General features: G+C 41.2%; 1 protein-coding gene across 1 annotated transcript; it reads left to right on the top strand.

The window, feature by feature from the left end:
* Positions 1 to 2,277: 2,277 nt before the first annotated feature.
* LOC142945219 (synaptic vesicular amine transporter-like) lies at positions 2,278 to 20,419 on the top strand. The gene is made up of 10 exons (XM_076086637.1): positions 2,278 to 2,416; positions 6,509 to 6,685; positions 8,396 to 8,717; positions 8,814 to 8,872; positions 11,592 to 11,675; positions 11,875 to 11,967; positions 14,937 to 15,026; positions 17,557 to 17,638; positions 17,749 to 17,800; positions 20,387 to 20,419. The coding sequence occupies exons 1-10, from the start codon at positions 2,278 to 2,280 to the stop codon at positions 20,417 to 20,419; spliced, it is 1,131 nt and encodes a 376-aa protein (XP_075942752.1).
* Positions 20,420 to 21,212: the final 793 nt, after the last annotated feature.

The following is a 21,212-nucleotide window of genomic DNA, read 5'->3' as shown; positions in this document are numbered from 1 at the left end:
AAGGAAAAAGCCCCCCTCTCCTTGTTCAGAGCAGAAGCATGAAGAGGAGTAGAGGCAGCCCCCCCCCCCCCCTTGCTCTCTTTCTTCCATCATTAAGCAGGGCCAAATCAGCTGGTTGAAGTTTAAATCAAAAGGAATTTAATGTACTAACAAAAGCAAATGCAGTTACAAACTGAATTAACTATCAATAGTAATATTTCATGAAATAGAGGCCCCATCCGCACCACACGACAGACTGGTGTGTACGCCTCATGGTCCAGATGAGGTCTGATTCTCTCCGGGGATTCACAGTTTCTTTGTCTCTCCAAAGTCTCTGAAATGTCTCATATTACACATTCCTTAGTCCATCGATCAGCTCAGTGATTGGCTGAACCCTTCGGACTTCAGTCAGCCACTTCCTTGACCAATTCACCCCCCTTCTTGAAGGCTGTGCTCAGAAACTAGCAACATCCCCCTCTCTCTGACTTTATGGCGGTGTCATAAATTCTTTGGTTTCTCTCACAGTGCACAACAAATTCAGTAACTCTACCTTTAGTTTAAACCTTCTACAAGTAAACATATTGTAACACATAATATCCATCGCTAGGGGCGCTTTAAAACTTAAATTCCTCACAAGTGCTTTTATTTATCTAGATATTTTTGGTGTGAGTTGCCTAGTTCTGAAGGTATCGGCCGAAGAGCTGTCTGCCTTCTCTCAAATACAATGGGACTATATGGCACTTGGCTTATGGTGCTCAAAGCAGCAAACAAATACATTTAAAGAACTCGACCCTTCGTGAAATCATGACCGTGTCAATCTGATTAAGATACAGCGGTAGGAAGTAAACTATTATAACAAGTACTATGGCCACTTCTCACAGATAATTACAGCCATCAAATATTTGTCTTGCATGTAATAGCTTAAGGTAAACAGGCACTCCCATAAGAAAACATTCCACAGATAACTGACTCTTCTCTTATTGGCTCATGACTTTGAATCTCCCACTACGCCATGATGACTGAGCTGTCACAGTGTTTTCCTTTTCATAGAGGCCTAGAATGATCTTCACACTGAAGTGGGTGCGTGACGGGATTTCGGAACGTGGCTCAAGCACTTTAACCATATTTTGAAATCCTTTGGATGGCCTCATGTCTGCAGCAATAAAGACCCCAATACATTTGGTAATAGCCTGGTCTGATTCTGCCACAAACGCTTTCTTAAATGTTGCCGTGATAAGTTACTGTTGTTGTTGTTGTGCTTTGGTACCCGTCGCTGACAGACTGGGATGGTGGCGCTTCATATGTGTGGACATGCCCGATGTTTTGCCGTTATCTTTCTCTTTAATAAAACAACGCCTACATACCGTAACGGTTTTGTCCACCACCCATATCCCATCATTATTAGTAACAGGGAAGCCAAACATGCGACTTAAATGACGCCGGGGGCTTCTGAATTTCCTCTGCTCGCCATGACTTTCACCGTCAGTCTGCATTTTCTGTACAAGCTGCACTAGACTGGAACTCCATTCCAGTGACCATTAGAGAACTACAAACATACAGTTCATTTAAAGCTCAATTAAATAAATGGTTAGTTAGTATCCAGCTCTGTCAGTACTTGAATGTAACTGCTCCTTACCGTCCTCAATCTGTTCGTGTTGTCGCTTGTCTGTCTGTCTTGAAATTGCTGGTCGACCTCATCTACCTGCACGCATGCCTCTTATTGTTGTTTAGCTGTGTCTGACTGACTTTTAAATTTAACATACTCTGCATGCTTTTATGTTGTGTGCCTCTGACATGGATATTTTATAGTGTCTAACAATGCAACATAATCTTGTAACAATGAAGCATAATATTGTCTTTAGTCCATGTTTTTATTTAACATTGTTATTCCTCATTGTATTTGCTTTGTGTGTGTTGAATTTGAGAGCCTCTGTATTGCATGTCTTGTTAGTACTTGACAATGTAGTATAAGAGTCTCCTGAATGATGATACTACTTATATTAATATTCTCACTTCTTTCATTGTTTCTGCACACATTGTAAAGGGTCAATATTGCATAACTTTGTTATCTTTGTTATGTTAACTTTGTTTTTAGGTTTACTTTGTAACATCTGCCTTGGGACTACAGATGAAAAATAGCCTTTTGGCTAACTCTGGCGCATTTACAGCAATGTTTTTATTAATATGCACTGTCCCTTATCAAATAAACCAATAAATAAAATATACCTCAGCACCAATACCCCCCACAAAACACCCCTCTCCCATATTTACTCGTGCCTGTCGTCAATAAAAGCCTGGATGCAACAACATTTTCTCAAACTCAACGGTGATAAAACTGAACTCCTCTTCATCGGCTCCAAGGTCAAAAAAATCCACAACCACATACTCACCATTGATGGCACCTCTGTCATCCCTTCCACCCTGGCACACAACCATGGTGTGATCCTTCACCCCACCCTCCTCCCTTGACCCCCATATCCGCCAAATTGTCAAAACCGAATCAACTAAAAAATCCTGGTCTTCACCTGCAAAGCCCCACACCAACTGGCCCCCTACTTCTTGCACACATCCTCCCCCCCAGGCGACAAGCTCTAGTTCCAAAAAGTGAAGACAATGTGGAAGTGCCCTAAAACTTGTATTCTCTCTACTGGCCATCAGGGGGCGATTCCTCTGCTTGAAAAAGAAGTCTGATTGTATAGAAGACTATTAGAAAATGACTCTACTTCTCACTTGATTTCAGTAAACATTGTGAACATGAGATTTTGGTCTCAACCGCAAGTTATAATTATTCTGCAATACAGTAAATTATGGTCCCATTTAGAGTCAAAAAGACCATAAATCAGAATCAGAATCAGCTTTATTGGTAGCGTGGTATGTGTTAGGGCGACCAACCTTGTGATTGACAGGTTGCTTCCAGAGCCATATACGGCGTCTCTACGCCACTCCTCCGCAGTCCATATATGGTCACTTCCGTTCACTGGTTGCAAAAAACGAAGATGGCAATGGCCAAAATGCCAAACTGGCGCCTTCAAAACTCCAGTCCACAAACCAAAAGGTGACGTCATGACAACTACGTCCACTTTCAATCTACAGTCCATGCCTGACCTCTTCTCCATCCCCATCCTTTCTCGTATGTCTGAGTGACATTGTCTGTTATTTGTTTCATCATCGCTCCAGTGCTATATAAATCTCGTTGTGGTTCTTATCATTATTATAATAATTATTAGGGCCCGAGCACCAACGTAGTCGGAGCGTAGGACCTATTGTTCTTCAAATGTTTATTATTCTTATTCATATTCTACATCTTTCAAGGGGAAAAAGAGGTGCTTAGGTTACACGTCCATTCTTCAAAATTTGCACAAAATTCAGGATTGTTGAAAATAACAAGGAAATTGGGCCGTTGGGCTAAAGTCGGACAAAATGACTCGATAGCGCCACCTAGAGTGCAGCCCCAACTTTCGGTTCCACCTAGCTGTATGAAATTTGGTAGGTATATGTAACGTGATGGGATGTACAAAAAAGCCTCAAAGAGGTATGCCCTAAACCTAACAGGAAGTCGGCCATTTTTAATTTTATGACATTTTTGCACCATTTCAAGGTGCCGTACTGTAACAAACTCCTCCTAGAGATTTCACCTGATTGACTTCAGATTTGGTCAGTATGCTCTCGAGACCGTGGCAGTGAAAAGTTACTCAAAGATCAAAAAGTTATGGAACTATTTATCCTTGGTGGCAAAAAAACACTATTCGCCATGAAACAGGAAGTTGTTGTAACTCGGCCATATATTGTCTAATCTACTCCAAATTTCTCATATCTCATAACATCCTGACCCTGAAGACATCTATAAGTCAATTTAGAATCATAGTAATAGCGCCACCTAGTGGCAACAGGAAGTTCTAGGTTGTGTACTTTCACATCCTGCTCCTCACAGATTATTCAGATCCCTCTCAAATTTTGTCAGAAAAGCCTTAACACCTTGATAATGCTTCAGTGTGAAGATTGTAAGTATTTGTTGAAGGGCGGCGACGTGGCGGCTCGGCGAATTTTGTGGTGGCTCGGCGAATTTCGTGGTCGCTCGGCGAATTTTGATCCTTCGCCGTGAACAAATGAACTGATGTAACTCGACTCCACCTCATCAGATCTTTTCCAGATTTCACATGTTTGATGAGACTCCAGACCTAAAGACATCTACAGGTCAATTTTGTATAATAGTCACAGCGCCACTTACTGGTAACAGTAAGTTAAAGTCTTTATACTTTGGCTTGTTTCTCTTAGCAAAGGGGTCGGCAACATGCGGCTCGCGAGCTGCATGTGGCTCTTTAGCCTCTCTGTTGCGGCTCCCTGAGGTCCACAACTGGCGCACCGGATCAGGACCCAGGAACTAAAAACCGATAGATAATTTGGAATTATACATATTGGACACCGAGTTTAAATTTTAACCAGCGCCTCTTATTCAGCCGTTACGGTACTTGTTCGGCGGTGCAGGAAACACACCGACCAATGCATTGCAAATCACATCACGTGATGCAGCTCAGCCAATCAAATATGGGTATTCTGAAAAAGTTTCCTCACTCGAGCGAGGTTTACACACACGTGACACACGGGGCTGAGACGAGGAAATAGAAAGAAGAGCAGGGAAATTGCGCTAATCGAAGAAGTTATCTCACATGACTCTCTCCAAAAAGAGAAACGTGTTCAGAGAGAATATATTTATAAGCAAGAATGAACAGAATCTTATATGTTAATTATTGCCACAGGCAGTTAAATCCTCTACCCCTGTCAAGTGCCTTTCCCTGCAGGTCAATCATGATTTTCAGACCCCCGCCCTCTGTAAACTATCAATAGATAAATTCAGAAAAAGAAAAGTCACGGAGTAAAATAGAGAGTTTAACTCTGCGTGGACGTCTTTATTTGCTTTCACTGCCAATGATGCTGACTTACTGTATGCTTCCAGAACAAGCACATAGCATTTGCTGAAAAGTGTCACGCTGGTGATGAGTGAAAAAGAGCGATTACTCAGCTGCTGCAGCAAAATCTCCTCTTCATCAGAGTTTGATATTGTTATAACAGGTAAAATTGCAAAAAAATGTCAAGAATTGTCTTTATTATTATTCTATATTTTCATAAATACAACAAACTATAGTTTTTGTATATATAATATAACTATATATACAACTTTATAAGCTGTGATATCAAATAGCTTTTGCGGCTCCAGACAAATTTTATTTGGTGGAAAATAGAGCAAAATGGCTCTTTGGATAGAAAAGGTTGCCGACCCCTGTCTTAGCAGGTAAATCTGATCAACATCAAATTAGTTCCACACAAATGTAAGAAGTTCATAATGCCAGTTCATGAAGCTTTTGATGTTTCGTGGAACGCTGTTGCCGTGGTGTGGCGGCCATTTTACGTGATTCGCCGATAAACAACAAGCTGATGTAACTCCGCTGGACTTGCTCAAATCTGTCCCAAACTTGCCATACTTGATAACAGTCATGGCTTGAGGATGTCTACAAGCCAATTGTCACTCAAAGTCATAGCGCCACCTACTGGCAACAGGAAGACAGCGTTATGTGAAAAACGGAATCCGATTTACATGACATTTACATGATGTGGTCTATACTTGATGTAGAGCAACATAATGCATGTTTGCGCGTGTTCTCTAGCGCCACATAGTGGATACAGGAACTGGTGGAATATTTGAACTACATAATTTCCAGCATCACAGTCCACGCATTAAAAATACGTCTAACTTGTGGGCATGCTGTCTGATGGTCGCAGATATTTATGGCCGCTTCTGCCGGCGTCCCGCCAGTACCCCCGAGATGCGGGAAGGTGCGAGGGCCCGTACATCGCTGCTTGCAGCTTTAATTAATATTATTTTTGTCTAAGCCTGAGTCAAAATCTGTCTCTAAAACACAGTGAAACAGGTCAGTCAAGCTTTAATGCCAATGTTTTTTGTCACGCCTATGCAACAGGATATCTCAGTTTGCTGTCCGACTACACATCGCAAGCTCGTCACACACTAAAATCTTGTTCTCTACCTTTTGTGAAAACTGAGTAAGTAAAACTGGGTAAGTTTTCGCTACTATATTCTCTTATACTTTTCTTTCTGGGCTTTATTATTGAAATTGTTGTCTGTGATGTATTCTACTTACACAAATAAATAAGTACATTATTTTCCCCTTGAAGATTTATTGTTTCTTTCCTATTTGTGAAAATTTGATGGGAAATTGATTTAAGTGTTGTAAAATATATATTTTGTAGTGTGTCTTAACCCTATTTTAACACAGAGATTTGACTGTTGAAATCTCTATCTAGAAATTGAGTGTGGGTGTTAGATGGAAGAAATAAAGCAAAGACTTTAAAAGCAGTTCCTATTTGCAATGTACTCATGGATGTAAAGAAAGCTATCACTGGATTACTTTGATACCAAAGAAAACTGAAAACCACGATTACCTGGCAGATTTTTGAACCTTTATTCACGCTGGACATTATTACACCACATATTTATATAAATGACTCTTACCAGTTCAGAAGATTTCAACAGTGAATTGGAATTTGAAGCTGAAATACAATGACAAATACTGTTTGTTGTCTAAACTAGACTTACTAACCTGGCTGAGACAGGAGGCCCAGCTGAAGAAGATGATCCTGGTTATTGTCTTCCTCACCTTGTTCCTGGATAATATGCTACTGTCAGTGGTTGGTAGGTTCAGACATACAGCCTGTTGTGCAATAAATCTCAACACTTACCCAACCAATGGTGGAATGTGGCTAAGTATACCTACAGTACTTAACCCTTGTGCATTCCTTTACAAATGATTTTCTCATGTCCTTAGTAGACAAGAATGTCAGTGTCAAAAAATGCTACCAAATAATATGCATGAATATTATTTTCCATTACGTTAAATATTTAATCATCACCAAAATTCATCTGTTTTCAGAAATTTAACCTTTTAATTCCAGCTTGTTTACAAAATGCCATTGTTGTTTCTTTATGAAAAAATGATTTTATTTCTTGTATACTAAACATGATTTTAATGTATTTAAATTTTTTGTGCTGTGGCAGATTTGAAAGAAAACTCTTAAACTTGAAACCTTAATTTTTCCCTTAAACTGCTATAAAAATACTGTATGTATTAATTTTAATTTCCACTTTCACTGAGCTATCATTGTTTTGAATCACTGATCAGATCAGCATAAAACATAATGTTATAACTTTTAGAGATGCCCCCGATTGTTTTTATGACAGCGATATCAACTGCCAATTGTCGATGAGCCATCACGGCCGATACAGTTCAATTTTGTTGTTGTTTTGTCTTTTGACTTTTTGTCTCTTCTCCTCCAGTCCTCTACATCTATCCGACAGCTGAAGTTACTTTTCCATATTTAGGTGGTACATGCAAAATGTCATGTATAAACATTATTGTATCAGTGAGGAGATGCGGTGATAAAAATATAATACAATATAATGGTATAACACCAACAGGGACCATTTATCTGCATGAATACTATTATTGATACTTTTACATTTTGCTAATAATACAAATATAATACTTTTACTTAAATTAAATATGTTTTTTAGTTTGAGTTAATTCCAGGATACTTTGATTCAATATATTTAAATCTGACTACCTTTAGTTCAATAAATAGGTAAAGGATACAGTATTTTCCCACGACAATGGCTTATTCTTAATAATTTATATTATTTTGAAGCTTGCTATACCTGTAAATTGATGTAGAATAATGTGTTGATGGATAAAAGGGGACTTACCTGCATAAACTCAACAATTTAATTCAAACTAGGTAAAACGGGTCATGGGCACCTTTAAAAAAACAGTACTGAACAAGAAAGGTGCCTTCAGTAGAGTGAAGATCTCTGTCAGGTGTGTCTGCAACGACCAACGCATCGTCAAACAGATTTCATTTAAACTAAAAAACAAGCAGCGGCGTTATACAAGCAGTGGGCTTGAAGTCGTCGTATAATATACTTCATACAATAAACTTACCCAACTGTAAAGCCCGCTGAGCAGTGGCTGAGTGGCGGCGAGGTGCAGCAGTGTGTGCACTGGGAGTACCATTAGCGGTTAGCCAACAGGTAGCTTTTAATAAGGGGTGTTTTGAAAAAGTGCCAAAGTCACCAAAACCACGAGAGGTCCTTGAGCATGCAGCCATAACGCGGCCCCCAAATATTATGCAGTTTGCCACAGTAGAATGCAAGATTAGCCGTGGACAGACACGGAGGTGCACGAACGGACAATCAGACTCACACAGTCACACACACAACCGAATATAGAACCTCACCCAAGGTTTATGCCTGGCAGAGATAACAACGCTGCATGTCATTTATTGGGAATGCTGCTGAAGGTATCAAACCGCGAGTTGAAGATTTTGTTGTGTATTTATTTGTTGACAGTACCCATCCTTCCAAGTTACCTGTACATGATTGGCCAGGCTCCCACCATCACTCCTGGGAACAGCACCGACTTAACAGTGAATCCTCCCGTCAACCAGTCACTGAATAATAGATCAGTGATTTTGGGCTCCACATCTGCACCTCCGCACCAGACCCCAGCTCTCTCCAGTGATTCCACCGAGGCCCAGAAATTCCCCAAGTCAAACTGCTCTTATTCAAATGCTCATCTGGATGAAGTCAACATCAAAGTAGGACTGCTGTTGGCCTCCAAGTCCACCATACAGCTCATCATTAACCCCTTCATGGGGCCACTTACTGACAGGTGAGTGACTTTGATCTGTGGGAAATACGCAGAATTGTATCAAGCTCCAAAATACATGACTCACTTTGCCCTACCTATGCACTGTACATTTTACAGGATTGGATATCACATCCCAGTGTGTGCTGGTTTCTGCATAATCTTCTTTGCGACTACCTGTAAGTATTGCATTAGAGGGCAACAGCTCTGCATGTAAAAAACTGTGTGAACACTTCAAAGACAAAGATATTACAGCAGTGATTTGTAAAACCCTGAGTAACAGTAATATAAACAGCTGTGCAGAGTTCTGGTGTCTTTTGGTTTTGGTTAAACTTGACTTCCTGGATTGTATTTCATTGTCTAATGGCTACGTGACATAACACGCCCCCACAAATGTATGGAGCCAAATCCAGGTTAATAGTTTTGATCATTTGAAAAAAAATTTGAACCTGAAGTTCAAGTTGTGGTCTTGAACATTGAAAAATATAGCAATGTATTCAAAATAAAAATAAGTGAATGAAAAGTTTTTTTGGGTTGAATGTAATTATGATTCAGCTCTGGAATTTTTTGGAATACATTATTTTTTTTCATTTTTCACTTTCATATATATTTTGATATTTGAGGTCTTACATTTTTCACTTTCAGATTTTATATTTTCAGATTCAAATCTTATTTTTTTCGGTTTCAAATCTTTTTTTCACTTTCAGATCATTTTTTTCAGTTCAGACTTTTGACCCTGATCTGGCGTGGGGGGCGTGGCATCAACTGAGAGGGTGCCACGGGGTTTGCTTCACCCTCTGATTCGCGCGTGCGTTAGACTCCTTGGTCCGTGTTTCAAGACGGACGCATATCCTCCGTGGCAGTGCGCTGCGACCGGCTCTAGGTCGGCTTGGAAAGGCTCACGGCTCGCCACTTCCCGGGGCCGTGGACTAAGTGCTCACTGCGCCCTCTCTCCCTGCGGGGAGGGACGGGGCCCTCTGCTCCCGGCGCAACTGTCGACCGGGGCAGACTGTCCTCAGTGCGCCCCAGCCCCGTCACCTGGGCGGGGATCGGCTCAAGTAAAAGGCGTCAGGGGTCTGCGACGAGGGTGAAGCCCCGGTGAGATGGGATACCTGCCCCGTGGGGTCGGGCACACCACCGGCCCGTCTCGCCCGCACAGTCGGGGAGGTGGAGCGTGAGTTTGTGCGATAGGACCCGAAAGATGTTGAACTACACCTGGGCAGGGAGAAGCAAGAGGAAACTCTGGTGGAGGCCCGTAGCGGTCCTGACGTGCAAATCGGTCGCCCGACCTGGGTATAGGGGCAAAAGACTAATCGAACCAGTTGCTGGTATATATGAAAGTGAAAAAGCTGCATTACTGGCAGACTTAAGAACCAGTAATGTTAGCAAAGACTTAGAACCAGTACCATTAGCATTACTGCGTTGCGTTGCTGTGATTCATTCATGCGTTCCATTGCGTTGTTGCGTTCTGTGGCTGCGTCGTTGCGTTGCTGTGTTGCTGCGATTCGTTGCTGCGTTCCGTTGTTGCGTTCCGTTGGCGCTTAGAGAGGGGGACAAGGGAAAGAAGACCTGGCAACCCGGTGCCTGGGTATAGGCAGAAGAAGGGTGGTGTAAGGGAACAGCGAAGGGACAGACGGGTGAATCCGGCCAGAAGGTGCGATGGAATACTGGAAATTGAAGGGAGGAAGAGAGAGTCTGCATCTCGTTGCGGTAGTGGAGGGGGATGAGAGGTGACGCGCTGCAACCTGGCGACCCGGAACTTTGTGGGTTGGAGGGCGGAGCTTGGGGGTGCGTGGTGGCATCACGGTCGTTGGCGTTACGCCGGTGTGTTTTGGATGTAGGTACGTTTGTGTTTTTTAGCCTGATGTGACTTTAGGAAAGTTGTGAGGAGTTGGCACAGTTTTGCTTTGTTGTCGGAGCGGTGGTGAGGAATCTCTTTCGATGCTCTTAGCAGGCGGACTATGGTCCAGTTGGAGATCTTAGCTGGTGCGTCTTCGATGGGGGACCTGGCTGGAGCGCGGGAGCGGTGGCGGCATCTTTCAGCGTGGCGTGTCGGGTAGCCGGAGTCGTCGGAGACTCGTTCCCGAGAGCTGGGTTTGGAGCGAGCGAAGGAGAGAGCTAGATTTACGTTTCCGTTGTCTACGTCTGGAGGTGGCAGGTCTCCCTCTGCCACGGAGATGTGAGTTATTGGAGGACGGCCGTGGGTCTGAATCTTCGTATTGTCGGATTCTAGAGGGTGGATGCAGCTGGTCGGCGTGGTGGAGATCGGCGGGTTTGGCTGCGTTGAGCTGCCTGGACCCTCTCGATGGCGGTTGGCGGCGTCTCGTGGGCGGCAGGTCGAGTGCTTCCCTGGGCTGTACGGGTGGCCTCTGGGGAGGCGAATTGGTCGTCGTCGTCGTCGGATGGCCTGATGAACGGCAGGTCCATGTTTTAGGCGAGGTAAGGTTTTTTGTTTTGTTTTCTCTGCGTGGCGTTCCGGTTGCTAGTGCGGAAAGCGTGAGCAAGCTGAGGCTTAGAGTGGGTAGGTATTTGTAGGAGTGTGGCCGGAAGCGGGCGAGTGGCTGAGGCGTGGTCCTGCTCCTGAAATTCAGCTAAATAAATGTATCTACAATAAATACAATGCTGCTTATCAATGCAACAGGTCAAGAAGGTAAATAAACTTCTGAACCAGATATTTTGGACGTCTTGTCCAGGGTCAATTTCATCAAGGCCCCCCAAAATATATATATATATATATATATATATATATATATATATATATAGTTTTTGAATGGATAGAAACATTTGATTCTTTCTACAGAGTCAAAAATGTCAAAACTGAACACATTGTTTTTCCCACAAAGACAGAAAGTTATTTCTTGGGTATTATCAATCTAATCTTCACTTGTTCCTTGGAAGTGTTTGCCTTTTCATCTAGCTTCATCTTACTGCTGCTGGCCAGATCAGTGCAAGGTGTGGGTGGATCCTGCTTGTCTGTGGCAGGTCAGATATATTTATTTTTGAATATTTTACAATATTGACTTGAATACACAAAAACAACAGATACATTCGACTGAAGGTTTTAATTAGGACTTTAGTGTTCATGTTCAAAAAGATTTGAAAAGAAAAAAAAATTGATCCCATTAATCATCCGACTAATGATATTATTATTAATATTAGTAGTATTACTTTTGTTTTTCAGGAATGAGTATGCTGGCTGATGAGTACAAAGACGACAAGGAGAGAGGGCGTGCAATGGGTATATCGTTCTCTGGATTGGCTTTAGGATTGATGGGTATGTAGAGCATCCGATTGCACACTCAAAAATAAAGAGCTTTTGGGTGAATGTGTTTTAAATCTGCTTGATTATACATGCACATTTGATGTCTATATCTGTAGAACAGAGGTAGCCAACACGGTGCCCGCGGGCACCTGGTTGCCCGCAGGGACCATGCGAGTCGCCCGCAAGGCATGTTCTAAAAATAGCACTAGGTCCCCATGGAGCTCCGTCTAAAAAGTGTGGTTTCTGTTCTTTTTTTAATCAAAAACGCTTGCATTCATGTCGATTTTAAAAGGAAGAGGCCGCCGCACCGCACTAGGTTTTCAGGTTTCGAATGGCGGGCGCTTCCCGTTGGCACCGGACGCGCAGCCCCCGCCGCGATCGCACACCGTCGTCAGGTCCGTCAGTCCTCGGAACAGGCCGCGGGGCAACAACTCGTGGGTGGCGGGGGTAGAGGCAAGGCAACGCAGTACGATCGAAAAGGCCCAGACTAGAGGTTTGAACGCAGGCGACCAAAGACGCTCGCGTGCCTCGGAGGGTTGGATCCCCCCTCGGCTATAGACGAGACTTTTTACTAGTTTCTTCGTGGAGAAAAAGGTACCCAAAAAAAAGCTGGTGACTACAGACTACAGGCCGGCATGCAGGCTTCATTGCGCAATGCAAAGTTGACCCAGATTTCCCAAAATGTGGTGATTAGTACGAATGTAATAGGATTCATTTAATTAAACATGTGAAAGAGTTGATTTTTTTTATTCTACATAACTGATAATTTGTATAAACATGGGACAGAGTTCATGATTTGTTCAAAAATGTTACGAAGGTAGTGGTTCAAACGAGTCCTGATGTGAAGATATGATATAGTTAATATTTTCCTAATTTATTTTTTACAAAAATATAACGGGTGCGATTTTGAACAAAATACACAATCATTGTTAATAATTATTGTGAGGAATAATTAACATTGACATGTGATCAGTCTCTTCACATATATTATTATTATTATTAAAAAGTGATCTGTGCAACTTTGTTATTCATGAAGTTTGTATCAAACAAGTAGCCCTTCGTACTACTCAGTACCCTTGAAGTAGCTCTCCATTTCAAAAAGGTTGGTGACCCCTGCTGTAGAAGATGTCATGGACATGAAAAAAAGTTATTTATTTTTAACTCAACACTTACAATTTCTGTTTCAAAGTAGAAGCTCTCTAGATTATTTCTGTTGAAGAATCCCTTCAATTGTAAACCCAAGGCTTTTATTCTGAAATATTTGCTGTACAGTGAAAAATGCAGTGACTTGCACGACCCCATTAATTAAACATAGTAGGCCTACCTGCCTATAATCATGGGTTATTATTATTTACAAAAGAGCATATGCTTCTCAACCGTTTTCTGTCTAAAATAAATAGAAATGACATTCATAGTAAAAATAAACATTTTATTATTGATGAAAGGTCTGAAGAAAGAAAGGGCTTAAGGCTTCAGCAATTAGAAGCCAGCTGCACACTTCTTCAGAGATTATGACAAGTAGCTACAGTAAATTGGAAATAGCGAAATAGCATGGGGCACTGAATTTGATGGATTTACTGTTTATCAGACTACAAATGAGACAAAAATATCTCCCTCCCGGTCCCTCCGCCTCACTCCCCTCGCTGGAATTTGTTACACCCGGCTCCTGAGACGCACACCAGACCTGCAGTAACAATCTAATAATTTATTTAAAACAAGTCAAAAGAACGCAACAGGTTGGTAGACCGAAAGAGACACTGGCGTCTGGGCAGGCGGGGTGAAGTGCTGTAGGAACACAGGCCCGATTAGGGTGATGGTACCTCAGCTCCACCCAGCCAAGGATTTACAACACACACAAGCACATACACACAGTACCAGGGCAGCGGGACCAAGGCCACAGGCCTCTGAGGCTGTCATACCTTGCAAATGCGTGGCCCTGTAAAGCCCTTTGAGATGACATTCTGTGATTTGAGGCTCTAGCGAGCTGCAATATCATTGAAGCCTGTCAGATATGGTTGTTGATAATTTAGCCCGCTGCTTAGCCGCCGCTGAGTCGGCTGCTGCTCGCTCACCGCTCAGAGCTACGATTAACATTTGAACATTTTCTCTTCCTTTACTGAAACCAATACTGTCAGACTCTTTTTGATAAGTTTGCCTTCCTTTTTGGGGCTGTTTAGCAGTGCCACTGCTGGTATAGCAAATCTTCTGCAAATTCCGCCATTGAAACAGGAACGCTCTCTCCCTGAAATAACTTGTGATTGGCCAATGAGGAGGTGCAAGGAGGTCTAGTTTACCCTCAGACCACTTAAATTACAATGCTGAACAGGGCTGCAGACTAACTTTTTACATGGGTTGCACTGATGAACTAGCAGATAATTTGCTAAAAGCCCCAGAAAATGACAACCTTTCCTACAATGTCTGCAGAATGACAGATTTTCATTATTTTCTTCCACCTCGGGTTGAAACACCATGACATTTTAAACACTTTTTAGGTGATCTGTACAATCAAATGATGCGTTGCGGAAATGAGGCAGGGCGAGTAACTTGAAATGGCATCTATCCAATCATATGTAACCACATATATTGACAAAACTAAAGAGATCTGTATTAAAGCACATGTACAAAACCAGAGAGTTGTAAACATTTCGGATTGGCAATATGAATAAAATTCTACTCCAGTAAATGTGATTTTATATTTCAATGTACAGTAAATATACTGTACATCGTCATATAGTGAATGTTGGGAAAAATCACAAGGTACTTCATCACATTGATGCCATAACAATAATAAAATACATTATTGACAAAAAGCATTGATTGGCAGCATGCCCACAAAGTTCTAATGCTGGGATAGCCTCCAACTCAGACGGATGGAGCATTTACCAGCATGGCGGTCTGAATCATAGACACCGAATCATGCTTCTACTCCATTGTTTAACTTTTTCATTGTAATTATCAATTATTTCTTTCGTATGCCGAAGCGGGAGCTCCATTCGGCAGTGTGATGTATCAGTTTGTTGGCAAAATGGCTCCATTCCTGGTCCTGGCTGTCATTGCTGTGTTGGCTGGAGGTACTGTGGAATATTGTACATAAGATGAAACATTTAATCCTCCTCAAAGAGAGTGAAACAGTTGAACGTGGTGTTGTTTGTCCATCAGATTATCCTGTATCCCTATCCACACAGGTTTACATGCCCTCATCTTTAAACCATCATGTCTGCAAACAGAGGTACAGTGACATATTGATTCAAAGAAATACCTCACCTGTGTTTTGAAAATCAAACATTGAACTCTTGAAAGATCTGTGTACAATTTCTCAGTTAAATTCTACTTTAAAAAATACAATTAACATTTTCACACATGTTTAAAACATTTTCTACCAACTGTCAACGATCAACAGTTGGATTGCAAAACTGAAAATGAATTGTTTCCATTGGCAACCCAAGTAAACATTGAACCATAGAAACTTGGCACAATTATTCATAAGAAGGCAAAACAAAGGCCAAAGTAAAATAACTTAACTGAAAATTGGTGAATAAATAAACAAATACATTTTATTTAAAAAAGATTCTGATGAGCCTTGATAATGTAGTAGAAGTACCAGTATGTTGCTAATTTCATTATCATTTCATTTAAATTTGTCTTAAAAGCTAATAAGTACAATGTTTATCATTAGAACTGTTACTTCTCTAAAAAGATGTTTTATGTTTCTATACAGATGGAAAAAGGGACTCCACTGCTGACTCTCCTGAAGGATCCGCACATTCTCATTGCTGCTGGTATTTTCAATTATAGAAATGGCCAATGGCTTACAAATAAAACAAAGTTTGTATGTCAACCCCAAGCCCCAAGGAAGAGCACCAAGCTTTGAAGCAGATTTTACATACATCCGTCACGTGATGCCATTGGGTCCAAAAAGACTACTTCCCATAGACTTGCATTGGGAAATAGACTTCTGTGACTAAGCAGATCTTTTTTTTTTTTAGGTAAATCAAATTCCCAGTATCATCACATGAATAGCCCCTATTTAAAACATTAGGTCCTAAAAGTTATAAAATGTACTAATAGTCGAATCCAGAGTTATTTTCTTTCCTCCGTTAATGTGAAAGAGCCCGAGACTAGACCGAGGGCTGGGAGTATCCACTTCTCATCCATGATGTCAACTGGTATGTTCTGAGCCTTCCATGCTCGTCTCCGCATCACAGACATGTATTGACTGTGCCTGGTTTTCCAATACCAAACTCAGCCCTCCACTCCTCCGTAAGTGAGAGAATAGCTTGGTTTTGTCTTAAACTTGTCAGTGAAGAAAAAAGTGAAGCTAGGCTCGTTAGCTTCCACTTTCTGAGTGACAAAATGGGTCTTCCCTAATGTCTTAAACCACCAACGGTCCATAACCATGTGGGCTGCATATTGACAGCTCCGGAGGCCTGAAGCTAAGGAGTCATAGGAGTGCCATAACAAATAATAAATCTGTCAAAGAATAAAACATTCAACTTCTTTCCGCAATATATATTCCCCAAAATTATTCAAAAGCACATTTTTCCAAATAAAGCGCTGTGGTATAACCAGAACATCATTGATGTGTGGAGTGGTTTTGGTGAGACTACACTGTTCAATAGTGACGTGATTTAATGTTTTCCAAAAAAAATGGGAAAAAAACGAAAATTGTTTATGTTTTTTCCAAAATAAATGTTAAAAGTTGTTGATCCTGGAAGTTTGAATTGAAGATACTTATCAGAATTGTAGGAGCAGGACCACTCTGAGGTTCTGAAGGGGTTCGCCGTGCCTGGGTGCTACGGCAGATTCCCTATCGAAGCTTCCCACAACTCATTCGAGCTACACGAAGCTCAAGCCTCGCATCTCAATTACGTTTACCTTCAATAAATCTGTTAAACGCTTCTATTTGAAGGTGTGAAGATGTTTCCAACTTAACTGAACTTGGGGCTTTTTACATGATGTCTTACACCATCCTCGAAACGTAGTTTGGACACCTCGCACCAAAGCCGCAATTATATTCCTCTTTATATTTCCACATTTACTTTCTTATTCTTTTACAGATGTATTATTTGTTGTGCCTCTCCTATGACTCCATAGCGAATGACGTTACCACAGTTTTGCACACGGCTGCCGACGTTTCTGCAGTCATGGAAAGCGAGGAGTGAGCGGACGGATATTCAACCAACACCGCTAGAAGCCACCAAATCCTACTGTCCCTTTAAAAAATCTCACCACACAATACTTTGGTTTGATAACAATAAAAGTAGGCGATGACATACTTGTGTTGCTCTGTGGAATGGTATGAGAGTTGGGAGCATACTAAATGACATAATAATAAATATATTCTATTTGCTCTGCTTTCCATGAGCCATATGTTTGACAACTCTGGTTATTGCCATAATAGAGGCAGCCCTTCCTATCTGGATGATGAAGACCATGTGTGCAAGCAAATGGCAGCTAGGTATTTGCATTGATGCTGCAACGAGTTTATCAGGGTGTAGCTGAAGCTTTTCACCAATCATTTAATATCATCATGACATGTATTTGTCAGTTATTTTCCTGTGAAGACGTTTGCTATTAAAACAATCTGTATCTTTGTATCAGGGACGGTCTTCTTGACGGACAGCATATCCTACCTCATTGCATCCACCATCTTTGGTTACCTGTCGCAAAAATACAATGGAAGGTATGTTGACCTCAGTCTGAAGATTAAGTGGCCTGTTAAGTTTCTTCATGGTTTTGCTCCCAGATATACCTGTGATACTATGTTGTTAATCTGCTAATCTCTTCTCACAGTTGGCTATGTGCATGTATTGGAATGATCCTGGCGGGAATAACCACCATTTCTGTGAGTTGCATAGATTAAGTAAACGCTTTAGATCAGTGTTTCTAAAACTTTTTTTCTGGGGACCCTGTTTTAAAAAATGACAATCCATTCCACCCGATTCACAGTAGGCCTTGTCTATAAATTGTGAGAAGGGCAAATTTTGTACGCATATGATTGTTCTTGACCATTTTTACTGCCATCACCTCATATTATCTTGAATAGGTAAACCAAACATTTTCTTTTTTTCCCTCTCATCAGTAAAACAAACAGAATGTACGCTATCCTTTCATATTAGATTTAATGTTCTAAGTAGACTACAATTATCAGAATAAGACGAACATTCAGGCTCCCCCGGGTGGCTTAAAGGTATACTGTAGAGATAAAAATCTCCTGCTACCCACCGGTGGGTCCTGACCCAGTCTTTAGGAATGACTGCTTTAGATTGCAGATCCCGAATGTGAGTACATTCTAATGAGATAGAAATACCACCATGGGCACCTACTGCTACCTACAAGTGAATAAGTAGAAGGAACAACACATTTACATTCTATTAGACTATTTTATAGCTACAGTTATAGAGGTACACCGTTCTTCCCTGGTTTACCCTGATATTTTGCATCAAATTAAAAATGTACCCTGAAATGTACACATTTAATGCGTTTCCCTCTTATCACCTAACCTCTCAGTATTTTTTTAAATTTTATTGACACCCTGTATACTTGATAATTAGATTGTAATTTACAGGCTGTACCATAAACGTGTTTGTACGCATAACAAATAAGACATTGAAACCAGTAAAAAAGTTACCAGATGTGAGTGGTGAATGTTGAAACGTCTGTCTAAGATCTTATCAGGCTTCAATCCATGATTTACTTTAAATGTCTTTCTTTAAATTTCAGTTTGGATTTTCCAAGAACATCTATCATGTGCTTGTTCTGAATGCAATTATTGGCTTTTCAGTTGATAAGTCATGCCTAATATTGTCTTTTTAACTAACTCATTTCTTGTTGGTTGAAATAATGAATGATTATCTTGTTTCTATCAGGCACAGTGGACTCGTCAATGATGCCTCTCATGGGTAACTTGGTAGATCTGAGATATGTGCCGGTATATGGTACAGTTTATGCTATTGCTGATGTTGCAATCTGCATCGGATACTCCGTGGGTAAGCACAGTTGCCACATAGAATATTTATCGGACTCTGCCGTCCCCACAAACTCAAGAGATTTAGAGCTTCTTTTAAGTAACTTATGGTTTAACGGCCTTTAGACGTGCTGATACGTGGAGTTTGTTAGCTCTGGACAAAAAATCCAGGCCAGCTGTGTCTCCGTTTCCAGTACTTGTGCTAAGCTAGGCTAACCATGTGTTGGTGGTAGCTTTGTATTTGCCGTACAGACATAATAGTTGCATTGATCATCTCATCTTTCATTTCTCATCTTTCTCGGCAAGAAAGCAAAGCCTTTTTCAAAATGTTAAACTATTGCCTTGATAGATATTAATAACATTTGAGATTTATAAATATGCCTTTATATTGAGATATATGATCTTAAAACTCAGTCGAAATATGTCTGTAGGTCAGGTCAGCACTGGGGTTTAATAGACCATTTTATTTGGTCCTAACAACACAGGTTCATACCCACCTTAATTAAGCAGTAAACTGCCGCTATGCTAATGAGCAACAGCCCGACAAGCCTGAAAGTTTGTTTCTTTTCTATCGATGTGTTGAATATTGTCTCTTCTGCCCAAAGGTCCAGCTATTGCAGGTCCTACAGTGGCATCGATTGGCTTCCCCTGGCTCATGGCCATGATTGGAACAGTAAACATAATCTTCGCTCCGCTCTGCATCTTCCTTTACAGTCCATCTCGGCAGGAGGAACATTTGGTGAGAGCTGGGGAGAAAAAAACAACTGAAAAACACATTTGTTACAGCCCAGTCGAGTGAAGAAATATTGGCATTGTATGTTTCCACAAACCAGTGATATTATACATATACATATTCAATGTATTTACGTTATTACATTCGGTCAGAGACGGTGACGTAGTGCAACGAGACAAAGCAAGTGACATAGTTTATTGAGCGAACGTATATGACAGTTACGTGGTATAATAATGACTATAACGAGTGAGAAAGTCCACTATGGAGGGGGTCGAACAAACACAGGACTTTCACCCAGGAGACCGCTGTGTGTATCCTGTGTTAAACCAAAACTAAGCGTTCACTTAAGACTTAAGACTAAGCATTGTTGCGCTTACTGTATTTATTTACAATAATTTTTCAGCTGTTACGTTACATCGTTACCTTACTATTTTAACACAAACCATGATCATTTTTTCAAACCCCAACCAAGCAATTCCATTGCCTAAACCTAACCAATTGTTTCTCGATGCTAACGAGGTGGTGTTGTGCATCTCAGAGCGATATGAGGCTGATGAGAAACGTATTCATGGTTCAGAAACATCAACATTCATTGTATCCAAGGTTTGGAGACGCATACAATGCCAACATTTTTTCCGGTGACTGGGTTGTTTCTTACACATACAACAGTGACAATTGCTTAAAAGAAGTAGATGTTGTACTTAATGCAATCGTTGTGTCTTGTGTTCCAGTCGATAGTGAAAGAAAATGAAAGCTCAGCCTGAGAACTTGGAATCCCACTGTATGCAGATTTCATTTCAAGTATTCTTACCATCTCCACCTTTACCTCCCTCTTCATGAGAAAGACCCACACTAGCGTCAAGGCCCTATTGATGACAGCATTGGCTCAACACTTTGGTGCAGAGTGAATGTCTTGACAACTGACGTTATATTTAAGAACAACACAGCCACGAGTCTGAAGCACTTGTTCTGCTCTGCCATATTTGTATTTGGCAAGTGTTATTTTCCTAAAATTAAGTGTTTTCCCCATGAGTATCATCGGTGCTGATAGTTTAAAGGTCCCTTTTGTTATTTCCTGTAACCCTGTTTATAATCATGGCCAGAACTCACTTTGGTCAGAGAGAATTCTACAGCATTGTTGTGAACTTCTGTCTCCGCTGCGCGGTGAATGAAACTCATTTGAACCAGCCACAGAATTGGACCCGAAAGAAATCTTTCTTCAACAATATGGCGTTATCGGCAGGATGTTGGCAGTGGAGCCCACATCTTCACAGAGACCCGGCTCCATCGCTCATCCAGGATCAAGCTGCGCTGGACCGGCGGACAGCAGGACGGAGCGCGGGATTCCGGTGGGACAAGAGGAGGTGGACTCTGTGTTTACATCATGATGCTCGGTGCTCAAACACAGTCAAACATGATCGACAATGATTTTCCTCCTGTTTGAACTTTTGTGAAGATGTCGGCCATATAATCTGCCCAGAGAATTGTTTTTGCTCCTGCTGTTTACGTTCCTTATGATGCAAAATTAAAAAAATGCACTACAGGAATTTACTACTG

This window comes from Anarhichas minor, unplaced genomic scaffold (assembly GCF_050575085.1).
Source record: "Anarhichas minor isolate MPS153535 unplaced genomic scaffold, ASM5057508v1 ptg000007l, whole genome shotgun sequence".
Lineage (NCBI taxonomy): Eukaryota > Metazoa > Chordata > Actinopteri > Perciformes > Anarhichadidae > Anarhichas > Anarhichas minor.
Note: the sequence above shows the minus strand (reverse complement) of the source record. Positions and strands in the feature narration are given on the sequence as shown.

Bases quoted from the DNA above. Each gene is read 5' to 3' on its own strand.
- LOC142945219 (XM_076086637.1), top strand. From the start codon at position 2,278: ATGCAACAACATTTTCTCAAACTCAACGGTGATAAAACTGAACTCCTC. The intron at 8,873-11,591 runs GTAAGTATTGCA...GTTCCTTGGAAG, and splicing joins AATCTTCTTTGCGACTACCT to TGTTTGCCTTTTCATCTAGC. The intron at 17,801-20,386 runs GTGAGTTGCATA...CTTGTGTTCCAG, and splicing joins CGGGAATAACCACCATTTCT to TCGATAGTGAAAGAAAATGA.